This window comes from Melozone crissalis, unplaced genomic scaffold (genome assembly GCF_028551555.1).
Source record: "Melozone crissalis strain CALT ecotype California unplaced genomic scaffold, PUWL_Pcris_2 ptg000075l_1, whole genome shotgun sequence".
Classification (NCBI taxonomy): domain Eukaryota; kingdom Metazoa; phylum Chordata; class Aves; order Passeriformes; family Passerellidae; genus Melozone; species Melozone crissalis.
In genome coordinates, this window is record NW_026535852.1 from 254,809 (window position 1) to 272,531 (window position 17,723).

Here is a 17,723-nt window from a genome sequence, read left to right on the forward strand (position 1 = left end):
GAGCAGAATGATGAATGCAAGAGAAGCCACTCTTGCCCTGTGGAGAGACTCAGAGATTCCATGAGTAGGTTTGAGTTCAATGAACCTCAATATGCCCTTTTAGCTGGCTCCATGGTGGGATTTAGGATGGAACTGCAGCTGCTGGAGTTGTACCAAGCAGTCTTGGGTACCTTCCCTTGGGGCTCCTGGCACGTCCAGCCCTTGGGAAGCCACCAGAGCATCACCCTCACCTGCAGCATCTCCCAGGAGCTGCCCAGAGATGGGTAAGAGGGTGGCCTTGGGATGAAAGAGATGGAAATACAGCAAAATACAGTGACCACTCAGGACTTAAAAGCAGGAAGCTGGGATGGTGCTCCCTGCCCTTTGCCTGGGTGTATATTAAATTATATAACTCTGTGTTCATTAAATTGAAATGGATTATCTGCAAATGCCACAGGGATGTGTCCAGTGCATTGTCCTGTGAGAGGCCTGCACCAGGGAAGGGTCACTGACTAACTCTGGCAATAATGGCAAATAAACCCTTTTCCAGGAACAGAATTCCATCCACAGCAAACATCCTTGAGCTGTGAAGTGCTGTTAGGTGTTGTTCCTCAACCTGCCAGCTTTCTCACTTCTCTCTCCTCCCCTTAAAGAGACAAGCATGCAAATGATGCTGACCTGCTAGAGCAGACTAATTTTACAGAAAAAGTGCTGAATCCTGTGCTATCCTGAAAAAGTGTTAAATTCCCAAGACCATGTGGCAGTGGTTTTCTCCTCAGAGCTGTGTTTTCAGATTCTCTGCAAGCACATGCAGGCACTGCTTATGCATCTCAATATTTCAAGCTCTTTATGTTTAACATCCCACTACTTTCTCAAAAAAATCTCAAAAAAATAATAATTAAACCCAAGCTTTTGCAGAAAGGGTTCTGAGAAGCTTTCTTGAACTTCTGAGAAAAATTTATAAAGAGAGTGGTAAAGTTTATCTCCTTTATTACACTAGACACCGATTTAAACCCAAAAATTACACGGTTTTTTTTGTGGAAATGCTTATTGGTGTTTTCTAAGGTGATGTGTCATTTGCTCTGACTGAGATCAAAGTCATGAAGGAAGATGAAGAACAAAATGCTGTCTTTCTCCTCTTGTAGTTTGTATCATTTGAAAATAGAGAAAAACAGTAGGAATTTCTTTCTTACTTGTATGGCCTTTACCCACAACAAAAAGGAGAGCAGCTTCAAATATTCTTATATAAAAGGGGGTCATATACAAATATTTCACCATTTCAGAAAGAGATAAACAGCTAAAAAATGCAACTGATCATAATTGAGTACTTACATGTGAGTCACTAATCATAGAACACTTGGTAGCTGAAGTTGTCAGACTTGATCCTGAGGTTGCATCTTCCTGTCTTTCGCTGGTACTGGAAAATGAGCAGGGTCACAACTCCCAGCACAAAACCAAGCACAGCAAGGGCTATGAGGATGATGGATCCAATTCCCATTCCAGCCTCCTTCTCTCTCTTGGAATCAGATGCTTAAAAAAAAAATTAATCAAGAGGTGAAAGAAAAAATCTTGAAATTCCTAGATCTTTTAGTGGGGAGAGAAACAAGCCCTGCATGTTAATTAGCAATGTGCCAGTACAGAACTGTGCTACAGAAATGTATCAGCCTCTGGGGAGGGTGATTCTCATGGAAAGGGTGTGAGGACAGACCATGTTCTCTCTTTATAGTGTAGAGTCCCTGAAGACATGAGTGTGATTTTCAGCTAAAGTAAGAATTAAAGAATTAGTACTGGTGACTTTTTGAATGCTCCCTTACTTTCAGAAGTACTTTAGAGGGGAAGCATTCCCCTATCTTAACCCTGCCTCCATTCATCTGTGATAATGAAAATGAGTTGATTTGCTTTTCTCATGTATGTAACTGTTCTTCAAACACAGAGTATTTGGGGGAGGATTCTCTGCTGGATGTGGCTCAGTGGAGTGACACTGGCTTGGTGTCAGTGCTGCACCTGAGCAGTCGTTCAGAGCCAGCTGAGCAGCCTGGGGCTGTCTGCAATGTCTGCACAAGCCTGGCACACAGGGCCTGCAGGAGCCCTGTGCTCTGCTGGAAGAGCAGGCTCAGGGGGGAAGAAAAGAACGACCCAAATGCCCCAGAGTGGGCAAAACTCAAGTCCCACATTGCCAAGTGCCTCCCAAGGCACCATAGATCACAGACAGAAAGTGTTCTCCTGGTTCCCTTTGAAACACTTCCATATATTTGTCCAAATCTGCAAGCAGAAACCCCTCTCCCTTTATTATTATGCCTCTCTTCATGTTTGTACAAGTTCTTATAATTCCTTCCTGCATTTGCTTACATTTACAAAACATTTGTTTGCTTACACCTTCAGGACAGCGCTTGTTTTGCCAGGCACTTGTGTGGTACCTGAGGCACACAGAAGATAAATATCACTGCAATTAGAGACAAGGTTTCTGGCCAAAGGGCACTGCTGGCAGCCACAGAGGTCAGTGAGAGCAGTTCAAGCTACAGACACCCAGGGCATCTTTCCAAGACAGGCCAGAGCAGTGCTGTGTAATATAATCAGTCTCATTTTTGAATTTCAGCATGGAACAAAGGAATAAAGCAGAACATGCACAGTGGAAATGGCAGCCTGTGGCCAGACACAGGGCAGGCCCTCCTGGGGACATGGAACAGTGGCCTTTGCCATGGCATGTGACCAAGTGCTGGCAGAGCAGGTAAGGTTTTTCATGTTCACTGCAGCATTTACAGCTGTTATTACCTGACATCATTATCCATGTTATCCCCTTCAACACAGAGATGTAGATCACTTAAAATGTGGGGTGATTATCCAAACTAAAAATAAGAGACAGCATCCAAAAGTGCCACCTTTGCCTAGAAATCAATTTATCAATTTAGCACAACCCAGAGAAAGCTCCTCTCACCAGAGGCCTTTTAGGGAAATGACCATTTTTCAAAATTAGAAATGAATCAGGATCTCCAGCAAAAATGGGAATGGAAGCTACTTGTTGTAAGAGCTAAACAAAAAAAGCTGCATTCGTTACTTTATTTTATTCTTCTTTCAAGAACTAATTCAGAAGTGAGCACAGAGGGCCTGTTTGAACAGACCATGTAATGGAAGAAAAATACTTTCTCCTAAGTCAGAGTAAGTTCCTAGATCCAAAAGAACATTATGAACTTTCAGTTTATGGCAGCCATGATTCAAAACTCTGATATTGGTGAGCCAAACCCCTCTCAATGAGTGTTTTATGTTAAGGTATAAATGTAAAGCTGGAGGGGGCCAAATGACTGAAAACATGGGAGACCAAGAGTGCTCTTGAAAGCATCACTCAGGTTAAATGCAGAAAATTCAGGTGCATAACAAATTAGACTCTGCTTGTCCCTAGTGCTGGTGTTCGCCCTCAATTAACCTGCACTGCACCAAATTACCCAAGGGCGCTGTGCATCAGCTGTGCTCTGCCACTTCCCTCACTGTGGTAATGAAGTCAGCACCAGGGAGCCAAAGGAAACACAACAATAAAATCTCCTGCATCCTCTGATTTGGGACTTCAGAGCCCAAAATAATTGCAGACTAACAGCAGTGTAAACACTTGGAAAACCGATTGCAATCTGAAAGATCGACTCCGCTTTCACACCTTACAATTGAAATAATTGTTTGATTTTGTGGTTGTTGCACTTGCTACCCTGTGCAAACAGCCACACAAAAGCACTTTATCTTCCTTTCTACATTCCCTTGACAGCCTGACAGTCCCTGTTCCGAGGAGGGCACGTGCTTCTCCAGGCTGCCACGTGGCTCCAGCAGGAATGCCTGCTCCCAAGGAACACAGAGGGGCACAAAAACCCCTGTGTGTCTGTTGAAGATTGCAATGCAAGATGTTTTCCATTACCCTCTGTAAGGCAGATTACCTTTGTCAAGTGGGCAGTTTGCCTTATCTCTCTCTTTGAGTGACCACAATCATTCCTCCTTCGGGAGGGAACATCTGCTGATAACAGACTATTGAATGTCACTGCATGACTGATAAGAACTACAGCATCCCACTGGGAGATGTGAGCCCAGAGGGAGGAGCCAAGCATTCCTACCCAGATATAATCCAGAGGTTTTGAGACACCAGCACGGCTTTCTCCACAGGATTCCCCAGAGGAACAGCAGCTGTCTCTTCTCCCACTGGATCTGCAGAGGTAGAATACATCCTTCTCTACAGGCTCCCTGCTCCAGCAGAACCACCCCTGACACTGCAGGAGGGCTGAGCCACAATTCCAATGGGACTGCTGCCAACACCCTGACCCACAGGGTGCCAGGTTGGGTTCTGACTCTGTCAGTGTTGTTCTAGTGTACTGCATTGTTTATTTTATCCTTTTTTTTTTCCTTTCCCTATTAAAGAACTGTTATTTCCTGCTCCCATATTTTTTGCCTGAGAGCCCCTTAATTTAAATTTTATAGCAATTCAGAGGGGTGGGGAGGGTTTACATTCTCCATTTCAGGGGAGGCTCCTGCCTTTCTTAGCAGACTTCTGTCTTTCCAAACCAAGACAGTGTCACAGGCCAGCACAAAATAATCCTGGCATGATAGTCTGTTCTCAACTCACCAGCTGATTTCCACAGGGGTCCCCAGGATGTTCTGTGCAGGGAGATGGTTTCTCCAGCCTTCAGGATTCGAGGCCTTGCGTGGCACCTCTGCAACATAATTCAAACTCCAACAACTCATGTGGCTTATTAATTCAAAATACAAAACTCTCTGAAGGGCTTGTGAGAGCCCAGTGCTACTCTCACCAACCACCTTTTGTTTCTTAATGTTATGCTCTGTTAAACTGAAATTAGCACCAAAAGAAATGGCATCGGGGAAAAATCGGTATAAAATCTGTAATTAGTCACACTGGAACACACTGCTGTGAGCAGACATTTCACACAGACAACCTTTTCATTAACTTGCTGTTTGTTTTTGTAAGAGAAACCTTATGGGAGAATAAATTTATCACTAATGCCAGGGGTTTGCAAGCACTTTTGTTTGGATGTTTGTGCTGCCCATGGCAGGCACAGTAGATCCTGCAGCCAGCACCAGCAAAAGCAGCAGCAGCTCTCAGATCCTGCTGAGCCAGGTGTCATTCTGAAGCTACCCACAGCTTCAGTGACAGAAAACCACTAATCTGGGAACTACAAGGCTGAAATCCCTGTCCTGGCAGCACATTCACAGGCATTTTCTGTGCACTTCCTTTTTTTATGTTTGCTGCCTTTTTGTTTTAAGTCGCAGCCCAAAGGTCCCTGATGGGAACCAAAACCTCCTGGCATTATTCAAACGGTACTGTGGCTCTCCTGGAAGGGCACAAAAAACCCCAGAGAAGTGGCAACATCATACCATGACCAACAAAATCAGCAGGATGGTGTCTTACCAGCTTGTTTACACCAGAATGTCCCATCAGAGTTATCAGTTTGGTTGCACTCGAAAACCTCTACAATCCCCTGCCAGCAAAAGTGTCTGCAGCTGGGTCAGCCCCCAGAAAAATACCCATGTGGTTATTTATGACTTTGGTCTGCTCTCAAGTAGCTTTCCCATTAGAGAACACATTTATGTAGTTGCTCCCTGGTGGCAATGAATTTTTGGTTCTACATGGCCATGGAGCAGCCACATTCCACCAAACATCTGCATGGTGATGGCACATCACTCCTCTTCCCATTCAAAGCAATTTTTCTCACTCATTTCTTGCTGCTTTTCTCCTCAGCCAGTCAATATTTTTCAGCTCTAAACTTGAGAGCACCTTACTCTCTTCCACAGAGGAAACAAGGAATAAATAGACTGAATAAGAGGAAATGATCCAAGATGTAAATATTGAGTGTGTGGGTGAAGAGCTGAGCTAAACCTGCCCTGAAGAAAGTCACTGTTCCCCAGAGTAACAGATCAGAGGGTCAGATCCCAGGCCCAGGGCAATTTCCCAGCCATCTTGCAATATTTACAAATATCCTCTGTTCTTGCTCATCTTCCTTGATCTTTTCACCTTCTGCAGCTCCTCTTCCCTTCTTTGTAAAAGCCATTGCTCACCCTGTGTAGATATGCCTGGTGTTTGACTTCCCACATCACAATTTAGCCTCAGTTGACTAAATTGAGGTTAAATTGTGGTGTGAGGAAGACAAGGACTTCTACTTCTGAATAGGGGTAAATTTTGCATAGGAGAAAGAACAATTAATCCTATAGATATATTTATATTCATACTCAGCTGCAAAAACTGGAGCCATCTTACCATTGTCATGTTTCCTGTCCCTACTTTTTTTTTGGTTTATTATTTTCTTTTAATCTGGAGGAAGCCTTATACTTTGAGAAAGGAAATAAGCATCTTCTGGTAGCATTTTAAAATCCTTTAGGAAGAGACCCTTTGCTTTATAATGAGTTTAAACTGTTTTATTTAGAGCTAGAGGAAAGTGTTGAACAATGGGGGAACACCAAGCTGCTAATGAAAACATCCTTGATAGAAAAAGAGCCAGGAAGGCTGGCAAAGGAAGAGGAGAATTCCCAAGTGTCAGTTAGTAATAAAAAAAGCCATCAGTTAAACATATTTTTCCTTCTTTCTATGGTAGCAACACATTTTCAGATAAAGCTGTGTATCACTTACTTGCAAGTAAAAAGAAACAATGCAATGCTTTGTAGCACAGACAATTAAAAACTGCAGTTCTTATCAGAACATGGCTTGGATTATTGCTTTAAAAAGCAATCAGGCTTTTAAAAAGCCATAATAATCTCTATTAAAGTCACAGCCCTAGAAACTTAATGACACTGAGCTTCCTTTCCTGCCACCTAAACGCTCAGTTGAAGAAGCAAATCTGTAGGGGATAAGAAAAAAAGGACAGAACAAAATACAAATTTACTCAGAGATTCTTCTGAGACTGCTACTCTGGGAGTTCCTATTTTGTGACACATCCATCTGAGCTGATACTTTTCTACCCAAGCTAATTTCATTGCCTTTTAGTCATCTTTAAAATGAGTGAAAGGTCCAGTTCTCAGGTTCCCAGCTCTGTGCAAGCTCCATGCTTTTTCTAGCAGGAAAAGCTGATACTTCCACATGGTTGTGGTGTTTCCCCACTCCTCTCTGCTCTCAGCAGAGAACAAAGGAAAACTCTAGAGTTATTTTAAACCTTGTTTGGAAACATTACTCCTTCCATCCCATTGCATACATTTTCCACATGGCACTGAGAAAAATGCATTTTTGGGGAGGGAAATAGCAAATCAGAGCAAAACACTTACAGTCCTGCAGGTGCTTACTGGCGACTCCACACAAATACGAATTCTGCAGTGTAAGTAAACCACAGAGTTGTTGACAGAGGAGAAAATTTTCATCTTAAACTGAGCTTTGCTCGAATTCCCATTTTCCACCAGCGTGGTGTAAGTATTTGGGATGGGGCAGCTGAAAAGGGAGACAAAAACCACACAGAGCAACTAAGGCTAGAGAAGGCAGGTTTTGGTTATAGCACAGAACTTGGTTTTAAGGCTTTCCTTTCTTTGGGAAGTCACAGCCAGACCCTTCAAGAAGCAGCTCTGGCAGTGCAATGGTGATAAGGGGCTGTTTGCTGCTTTATTCTCACAGTAACCAAGTGGAACAGGAGCTGTGAGAAGTGGTTGGAGAGCTGGAGAAGGAAGGAAAGAGCAACAGAAAGAAAGATTTAAACTTGGCTTCACCAAACACAAATTGAAAAAAACCCTCAAACTTAGAGAACTAGATGAGCAAAATGATTATTCTGTATTTTAAGGTGTGCCTAAGAAATATGAAACTGGGGTGAGATCAGGAATCCAGACAGGAACAAACCTCCTCTTTCACCAGAGGCTGCTCTAATATCATATGTGAGGAATTAAATATCCTATTTCCTTGTTGACAAGAGACACATGAGCTCTTGATAAAGCTGCAACCACAAGCTCTGAACCATAGATCAGGAGATAAAGCACCCATTTTTCAAATGCTCTTTCACTACTGACTGCCAAAATCACCTTCAAGTGATTTCTTCAGGTTAAAAGGACAATTCCCTCACAAAACTGGGAGGAAGATGACCAAACCCAAAAAACTTTCACATAGCCCTTTGAAATCCCTTTTTATATCAACATTTCTTGTTCAAAGAAGGTGTAACCAGGTCAGATAGAAAGGGACTGTGCATGTGAATGATGAGAAGAGATGTAAAAGCCATTTAAAATATAACATATTATTAGTCAGTATTGCTGTAAGACCTAAGGCAGGGCTCATAGTATTTGCAAATGGCGTTGCTGTACCTGTTGCTGATGAAAACAAATGGCAGGGGATCCACTGAATTGTTGGTTGGAGTGGCCCAGCAGTCAGTGAGAACCACCTTGAGCTGGCTGTCTGCCCTCTGCATCCCCACCTCCATCAGCACATCCTCACTGGCAGAGACACTGAAATTTCGGGGCACTGGGGAGCTCCCAATGAACAACTGCATTTCTGTTCTGAAGTATCCAGGTCCATGCAAATCCTCAAAGATGGAGTAAAGTCTGAAAAATCAATTATCCCTTTTTAAAGACCACAAAGTTGACTGTGAGTTTCTGCAAGTCTTACATCAGTGCTTGTTTCCCCACATATTTAAAATCCGCAGTCCAGGATGGCAGGACACTGTTCAAAAGGAAAGGTGGAAAAGCATGGAATTTTCAGCTGGGAAGGTAGAGAGAATGGAAACACAAGTGGGAAAATCCAGAGGGTGGTCTCAGCTATTCAAACAGGGCAGAGAGAAATACCAGAGTGGAGCCGAAGGGGAACAAGGCTATAAGCTCTCTGAAAGCTCAAAATAAGGACAGTAAAAGCTTAGCCAAAAAAAAAATGAGACAGGGAAAATCTGAACAGAAAGTGAAAGACATGAGAAAATTATAGAGCTGAAAGAAAAGTGGCCTGACAAAGACTTTTCTGGGGAATAGGAAGGAAAATACAATCTCTGGACAGGGCTAGGAAACAGGAACTGGATTTGGTGCCAATAGTTTAAGCAGGATGATGGGCAGGAGAGGAGGTGCACTTGTCTGAAGGGAGGACACTCCCATGACAGAAGAGTTTGTGCTTGTGCTGTCACATTTTCTGTCAGCACAGCCCTGATTTTCTGGGAAGAGTGGCTCTGATTCCATCTTACCTGAAGGTGGGGCCTTTCACAACAAAAAAAGTATTTGTATTATGTATCTTCTGTTTTTTCAAGTTGACCAAATAAGGATTAGTGGAGGGTTAAAAACTGCCATTCTCAGAAGCCACATAGCAATCTGCAGGCCCATATCAGGTGGAAAGATGAATAATTTATATGCTCCAAAAGCAGAAAAATGCTGGTTTTGCTACAAGGGATTGCCCAGGAAGGCAATGAGGAGAACGGGAATTCTGACTCCTGAACCTGCAGTTCCCAAAGGTTTATTTCCACCTGTGGTTTAGCCAGGTAAAGGCCAACTTGTTGGATCTACTGGCACATTAGTTGGAGTAGGAGAGGAACACACAGCAGGGATCTCCTTGATGCCTTGGACTGGCTACCTAGAGCACAGGCTAGACAGAGTCAGAGAATAAAGTGGATATTTATTAAAGGCCTTTAACAAATACACCTTGGGCTGTGCAGGAGCCTGGCAGAGGCTACAGCCAAGATGGATGAGGGTCATGAGTTTTTCAGGCAGATACAGGTTTGGTCTATTTGCATATCAGAGGTTAATTGTTTCAGTAAGTAAGTCACATTCCCTCAGTTTGCTTCCCCCCAGTTTAATTTTGTTTATACTTTTCAGGCATGAGGCTGTGATGATGACTTTGGTTCTCAGGCCTGGAAGGATTGTTTTGTCTGACCACACTGTGAGGAGAGCTTACAAACACTCTACATGGAATTCAGAGTTACACACGAATGCAGTACAGGATCTGAAAAATAGAACAGCTAAAACTTAAGGCATCGTTCTGAGCACAGGACTCTCAGGATGGCAGACTGCTGACACTGGGTACAGCTACAGCCCCTGGGGGTTTCCCAATGCAGCAGCATCAGCCACACAGAATTTCAAAGCAGAGAGAAGTGTTACTCACCCTTCTGCAGTGAACCCAGAGGAAGTCAAGATCTCATTTTGAAACACACAGTAGATGGGACTGGCAATGTTCAAGTGGTGGATTATTCCCTGAGCAGAAACATCGTTCCAAAGGGTGGTTCTCACCACTGTAGTAGTCATGTTCTGCAGCACAGAAAGGAGAAAACACATCAATATTTCCAGGGTTGTACCAGAGCTTTCCACTTTCAGGTGCTTGGGTGTTCCTCATTCTCCTGACAGCAAAAATCAAACAGATTAAACCTCCAGTATCTTTGTTGCTGTACAGGGAGGGAAAGAAAATACACCAGTCTTCTTCCTTTTCCTTTTTGTCATATCATAGAAACATAGAATCACAGAACTCTGTGACGGTGTTCACAAGGATCTCACTTCATGTTTCAGACGGCTGATTTATTATTTAATGATATATATTATATTAAAACTATACTAAAAGAATAGAATAAAGGATTTCATCAGAAGGCTGGCCAAGAATAGAATAATAAGGAATGACAACAAAGGCTTGTGTCTCAGACAGAGAGTCGGAGTCAGCTGGACTGTGATTGGTCATTAATTACAAACATCCAACATGGGCCAATCACAGATGCACCTGTTGCATTCCACAGCGGCAGATAATCAATGTTTACATTTTGTTCCTGAGGCCTCTCAGCTTCTCAGGAGAAAAAATCATAAGGAAAGAATTTTTCAGAAAATATCATAGCTACAGAACTCTACCAACAGCTTTGATTGAAAGGGATCTTAAAAATCTTTACGTTCCAAACCCCCTGCCATAGGCAAGGCCACCTTCCACTAGACCAGGTTTCCCAGAGTCCCATGGAACCTGGTCTTGAACACTTCTAGGGGTGGGACAATGATCATTACTTAGCAATGGTCATTGCTCCAGGAGGGATTTTCTGTACTTTGGCATAGTCTGAACACAGCCATTGGTTTGGGATCCAAAGAGAGCTGTCACTCTTTGTCCCCACTACTGGTATCTATTGAAGTATTTGTCAGCATGAGGTGTGACGGTGTTCACAGGGGTTTTCAGATGAGGGAGGAGACGAGGATTTGACTCCATATTTCAGAAGGCTTGATTTATTATTTTATGATATATATTACATTTAAACTATACTAAAGGAATAGAAGAAAAGGTTTAATCTCAGAAGGCTAGCTAAGCTAAGACTAGAAAAGAATGAATAACAAAGGTTTGTGGCTCGGACAGAGAGAGAGTTAGCTGTGCTGTGATTGACCATTAATTAGAAACAATCACATGAGACCAATCAAAGATGCACCTGTTGCATTCCACAGCAGCAGATAACCATTATTTACATTTTGTCTTTGAGGCCTCACAGCTTCTCAGGAGGAAAAAAATCCCAAGGAAAGGGTTTTCATGAAAAGATGTCTGTGACAATGAGGTGATGAAATTACTTTTAAGAAAAGACAGCTGCAAAGGGAACCCAGAAGAGGCATGGGAAGTGACTCTCAGTTTGGACAGACCCTTGAGTTTTGCTGCCTGACCTCAAAGATTCCCCTTCTCTTTGGTGACAGAGTTAACTTTCCATCGCAGGAAGGGGATTTCTTTCTCCAACAGAAGATCAGCAGCTAACAGACTGCACACCTAGCTGAAGATCTGCCACTGCCTCTCCCCTCCTGAAAGAGAAATAAAGTGCTCCAGGGCTTGCTGGCATTCCCTTATCAGAGGACTTACGGTCTCAAGCTGGGTGCCACAGTCGCTCCAGCCCGCCTGCAGCACGACGTGGGTGCCATTGCTGGTGCTCACATTGCAGCCAGGCTCCCCCAGGAACAGGGAACTCTCTGGGATGGACTCCTGCTGCAGGAACCTCTTCTGGATGGCAAGGACAATCCTCTCAATCTCACAAAACACACTCACAGCATCTTTAATGGAAACCTCTTGGGTGGGTTTGACCAGGGGGGCTGGAGATGCTTGAGGAGAAACATCAGGAGATGCCATGGGATCCATGGTGAGAAGACTCAGCCCTGTGCTGGAGAACATGGGGTGCTCCAGAGCTTTGTGCTCAGCAGGAGAAAAGTCCAGTGAAACAAGGGAGGAAACATGAGCTGAAGTTTGCAGAGATGTCACAGGTAAAATTGTGCTGTTCACAGGTTTCTTATCTGTCACTGTTGCCTTCTGGCTGAAGGGAAGTGCTGAAGAGAGCCAAAAATAAAGGTACTGTTGTAATTTACATTGGTCTCATTAGGCAAAAGCAAACTCTTAGGAGGAAACTCACAGTTACTGGCAGGAAAGCAGTTTCTTTTGTTCTTTTAACCTGCTCTACTTACTGCCAAAGCTGGGGCTTTTTTTAGAAAGGAGCCCATGAGACACATAAAGTGCCTGTCCATCAGTAAAGCTGAAGTGCTTTATTTCCTGGCAGCTGCAATAATTAGCGTGTAACACATGTACATACAGCTTTTGGAAGATCAGTGCTTGCACAATATTCCCCACTGGAGGTTGCTCAGCAAGTGCTTGTATGTTTTTGCCTGGAGCTGTAGGAGACTGCCCAGTTCTAGCTGGGGGCTTCACCAGGAGTTTGATAAAAAAGCACAGGCCTCATTTGTGACCAAAATATGGGATCTTGAGTGCTTTGGAAAACTCATTTTGGGGGATGCATGGGACAAAGCTCATGTGGCAGCCCCATATTGCAGGTGTGTTCTGAGAGAGAGGAATAAATGTGTCAGTGGCAATCTGTAATGGTTCCAGGAAGAAAAAGGTGGGGAAAAAGGGAAGCACAGGTTCAGATCAATGTGTGTCAAACACCCAACATCCAACACAGGTCTGGAGTTACACCCTGAGTTACACCCTGAGTTCACCCACCACTGACTGACAGAGAATCAGGATAATAAACTCAATTTGTAGAAAAGCACAAACAATGTGCCTCATTGAACAAAACTTCTCTTAAATAATTTTAGTGGCTAAAACATAAAAATACCACCTATTTCCCAAGCAATATATAAAATCTGTACACATATATAAATCCTTATGGAACTGCCCAGATTCCAGAAATGCCCCAAATGAAGAAGTCAGTGATTTGCACAATAAAGGAAGGAAAATAAAAGTTGGAGCTCTTCCAGAGCTGGATTTCCCAAAAGCTTATAATCACATTAATATCTTAGATAAAACTGAACAAATGTTGGTATCAATTGACAAATCATAGTGACTTCAGTAAAAAATGTTCCTTATCATTGTGGTTACAAAACCAAATTTACAAATATAAATTACTGAAGAAGCCTAAGAGAATTTAGGAAATTAAAGACCCATCATACAGCAGCTAAGAAATTACCTGAGGAAAGAGAAGCTTGATGAATCAGCTTATAGAAAAATGTAGTTTGTAACATCAGCATTTCCTCTCTGCTGCCATACAGAGGTCAAGCCACCTATCAAGTATTTTCTGTTACTTTTTCTATTAACTCTTCTGTCCTCTCTGCTACTGCTAATCACTAAGAACCTTGACAACCCTGTCTAATTTTTGTGGTAAATATGAGAAACAGAACTGTTAAAAGAATCTTAGAGCATTAAATATTAATATAGTGCATTCCCACTTCTAAAGACGTCCACTGCCCAAGGGGATGCTTCTAACCCCAGGGGCCTCCTCAATTTTCCCCCCATTTCACAATTCTGAGGAGATGCTCAACAAATGTCCAGCATGAGTGAAGCATAAGGCTTGTGTGACTGGTCCAGGTTGTAATCTAGTTGCTGTCTTAATTTTTACCCAGCCAAAACATTCATTTTTGAGAGAAAAAAAATATGCTTTTACTTCTCTTTCTCTTTCCAAAGTCTAAAAACTGGAGCAAACCAGAGCACAGGTGGGACTCAGAAAGCAGAAGCAGCCACCTGCTCTATGGGGAGCTGTCCCTAAACAAACTCTTTGTTTTAGCCCAGGTTTGAGAGGGACAGGCATTCTACAAAGCACCACCACAAGAGAGTAGTGATCCTTCTTATTACCAGGATGTGTAACTTTCCAGATTTACAGCTGTGAGTGTAACAGGAAAAAAAAAAAAAGACCAAAAAAAAAAGGAGCAGAGCATAAATGTTTCTGAAGTAATTTTGCATGAGGTTCTAATTGACAGCTCATAATAAAGAACAAATGGATCATGTCAGGGATTCATTATTTGGGGTTTTTTTCAGAGGTGACTTGTGAAACAGATTTCAGCTGCTCTTAGTCAGGAGATTAATGTTTTTTGTTACTAGCTTCAATTCCATTTAAAAGAAAAGAAGTTGTATAATCAGCCATCATGCTGGGCTTGGCAAAGTGTGGGCTTTCACCTGAGCTCCAGACCAGACCCACAGGTGTGTGAGGAAAACAACTATTCCCTGTGAAGAAGAATTCACATATTCATTTATTTCTTGGGATTTCTATTTATTGGAAAAAATTTTAGTGCAAAGCAGAGCATAATGTGTTTTTAAATTATTTTAAACAGTGCTAGTTATGGCTGTGTTCAGGGACTCGTGGAAATAAGTAGCTTATAAACCCCTCAGTCCATGACCTCTATCATCTCCTTACTTTTTTCTCTTAAAACTGATTCTAGAAATTGTCACAAAGACCAGTTGGTTTTGTCCTTTTGGATCAGTGGTACCTTCCTTTGTCACCTGTGGGTGTTCTCTGAAAATCTTACTGGATGGATAAGCAGGAGCAATATAAGGAGAGGGAAAGGCTTTTCATCCATGTATTTTACAAGTATTTTCACCTCAGAAAACACAGATTAATAATAGATTTTGTCGTTTATCTGGCTATGAAGAATTACTGGGGCACAAGCTGCTCCTCACCGTGTGTGGAGAGGCTGCTCCTGTCCATGGTGAAGTAGGAGCTGTGTTCCAAGGCCTCACAAAAAGTGCTGATGACATGGTGGGCATCCACTTCTTCTGCAAGCAGCAAACTGAAACTTACCACTGTGCTCCCATTAGTAACACCAGTTACCAGCACTTGAATCAGACCAGCATCCATCTGCTGCAGCACCTCAAGGGGCAGAGATTTCTGCACCTGCAATAAAAACAAAATGTGTGTGGGGATGGGCAGATGGAACAATTACATTCCAGGCTGTGTACACTGCTCAGAAATGAGTGCTGTGCTTCCTGCTCTGGAGGGAAGCAGCAGAAAATTGACCTTTTGCTTTGTAACATTTTCAGTCCAGAGCAGCTGAAGGATGTGGTGCACATTTAACCATGAATATTAAACGAGCCAAGCAATTAATACATCTCATCTGGCATTTGGCACAAGCTCTGGCCTCTGGTAACAGAGAGGGAGGGAGGAGGCTGCAGGGGAGCTCCCACGTTCTGCATCTCCAAATGCCTCTGGGGAGAGGGGCAAGCTAAGAAATTCCAATCCAATCCAAGGAATCCAATCCAATCCAAGGAATCCAATCTAAGAAATCCAATCCAACCCAAGGAATTCCAATCCAATCCAAGGAATCCAATTCAAGGAATTCCTATCCACTCCAAGGAATTCCAATCTAATCCAAGGAATCCAATCCAAGAAATCCAATCCAACCCAAGGAATTCCAATCCAATCCAAGAAATCCAATCCAACCCAAGGAATTCCAATCCAATCCAAGGAATCCAATCCAATCTAAGGAATCCAATCCAATCCAAGGAATCCCAATCCAATCCAAGGAATCCAATCCAAGGAATCCCAATCCAATCCAAGGAATTCCAATCTAATCCAAGGAGTTCCAATCTAATCCAAGGAATCCAATCAATCCAAGGAATCCAATCCAATCCAAGGAATCCCAATCCAATCCAAGGAATCCAATCCAATCCAAGGAATTCCAATCCAATCCAAGGAGTTCCAATCTAATCCAAGGAATCCAATCAATCCAAGGAATCCAATCCAATCCAAGGAATTCCAATCCAATCCAATCCAATCCAGTCCAAGGAATCCAATCCAACCCAAGGAATTCCAATCAAATCCAAGAAATCCACTCCAATCCAAGGAATTCCAATCCAATCCAATCCAATCCAATCCAATCCAATCCAAGGAATCCAATCCAATCCAAGGAATTGCTGGTGGAAGTGAAGGTGCTCCTGACACTGCTCAGAGGGCTCTCTCAGCCCAGGAACATTACAACCTGGAGCAGGTGACCTTCAAGCTTTGCTTTCCAGCTAATTTCCCACTAGAGCCAAGCAGTACTCACCTCCTTCTAAATGCCCACACCAGAGTGTTAAGGGCCCAGGTGGGGGCTACACTGTGGCCACCTCCAAATGCTTCTTCCTCTCCCTGATTTCTGCAGGGAATACCTGGAGCAGCAGGGCTGGATTTCAGCCATGAGTTTAAGGCACAGTTTATTGCAGTGTGTGATTCTCAGGGATGCCAGCAGTGATTCCCACCAGGAAGAGCCCAGGGAAGAGGCAAGCACTGGGAGCCACCAGAAGCCTTGTTTGCCTTGCACCCACACTCAGAGCTGGTGCTTTTAGTGCTGGATTCTCACAGCTTTTGCACAGCCTTGTGCCCTGCCTGCTGTGCATTACCCAGCCCTGACTTCTCCCTGACTGTTTCCCAGCCCTGCAGACAGTCCCAGGATTTGCAGGTGTCCTGCAGCCCTTTCCTGAGTCCCCAGAGCTGGGTGCCAAGGCCACATGGCACAGAGCAAACCCCTGTGTGCCCCTGGGAACAGCTGCCTTGTGCCTGCAAGTCCCACACAGCAAACCTGGGAGAGCCTCCTGGAGCAGACCTGGGAGGATGGAGACACCTGGCTCCCCTCTGAACACCTGGGCAGAACATGAACTGTCCTTGTCAGACCCCAAACCTCCCCTTTCACCAAGAGGGGGCCTCTTGGGCTCCTTCTGCTCTCTCTTTCTGCTGTTTCACCAGCAGGTACCGAAAAGTTGGAGGTCAGACCTGAGTTTTCAGCTTTCAGAATTTTTGTCTGTACATCTCAACATTAAACACAGGCACCTGTGACATCCTCTTAGCCCACCCTGATTTCATCCTCTTTCCCTATCTGAAAATTTTATTTTATCAGTTCTTCTTTTCCACAGAATCACAGAATCACTGAGGTTGGAAAAGTCCTCTAAGATCATCAAGTCTGACCTGTGACCAATCCTCACCTTGTCCCCAGCCCAGAGCTCTGAGTGCCACCTCCAGGCCTTCCTTGGACAGCTCCAGGGATGGGCACTCCAAACCTCCCTGGGCAGCCCCCGACAAGGCCTGAGCACCTTTTCCATGGGGAAATTCCTCCTGATGTCCAACCTGAACCTCCCCTGCAGTACCCTGGAGCCAATTCCTCTTGTCCTGTATCTTGCTCCCTGTGACCAGAGCCCGACCCTCACCTACCTATAGATTTTGGGGGTTTTTTTTTTGTTTTGTTTCTGTCCTTGTTCCTATTTTTCCTCCCAAAGCAGGACCCAGAGCTTGAATAGTGTCAGAGCACATTCACAGTGTTTGCATTTAGCCACTAGGTGACACTACAAACCCCTTTATCCAAGAGACTCCGGGATTTCCCAACAGGTACCACACCCTGGGTTATCGAAACAACGCTTGATGAAACAGGGCTGGGGGGAAAAAAAAAAAAAAACAAACAACGGGATGGGGGTGTGGGAACGGAACTTTTTGGAATGAAATATTCAACATATAATACCCTTGGGTATGGGGAGTTCTTACAAGAGAAATTATCTTCAGGTCTGTCATTATATCTGCAATTTCTACAGCACACAAAGGAAATCTAAGCAGGGAATGCATGGACGGTGTGGAAACTGTGAATAAATAAGTAAA

General features: G+C 43.6%; 1 protein-coding gene across 1 annotated transcript in view; it reads right to left on the minus strand.

The window, feature by feature from the left end:
- Nucleotides 1–1,321: 1,321 nt before the first annotated feature.
- Nucleotides 1,322–17,723, minus strand: part of UMODL1 (uromodulin like 1) — a 46,210-nt gene continuing 29,808 nt past the window's right edge. The window contains exons 15-22 of the mRNA XM_054290049.1: nt 14,783–14,996; nt 11,708–12,165; nt 10,007–10,149; nt 8,236–8,472; nt 7,222–7,381; nt 4,573–4,664; nt 4,225–4,234; nt 1,322–1,489 (exon numbers count right to left, since the gene is read on the minus strand). Of these exons, the coding sequence (XP_054146024.1) occupies nt 1,322–1,489; nt 4,225–4,234; nt 4,573–4,664; nt 7,222–7,381; nt 8,236–8,472; nt 10,007–10,149; nt 11,708–12,165; nt 14,783–14,996 (1,482 nt within the window). The remainder of the gene's footprint in view (nt 1,490–4,224; nt 4,235–4,572; nt 4,665–7,221; nt 7,382–8,235; nt 8,473–10,006; nt 10,150–11,707; nt 12,166–14,782; nt 14,997–17,723) is intronic.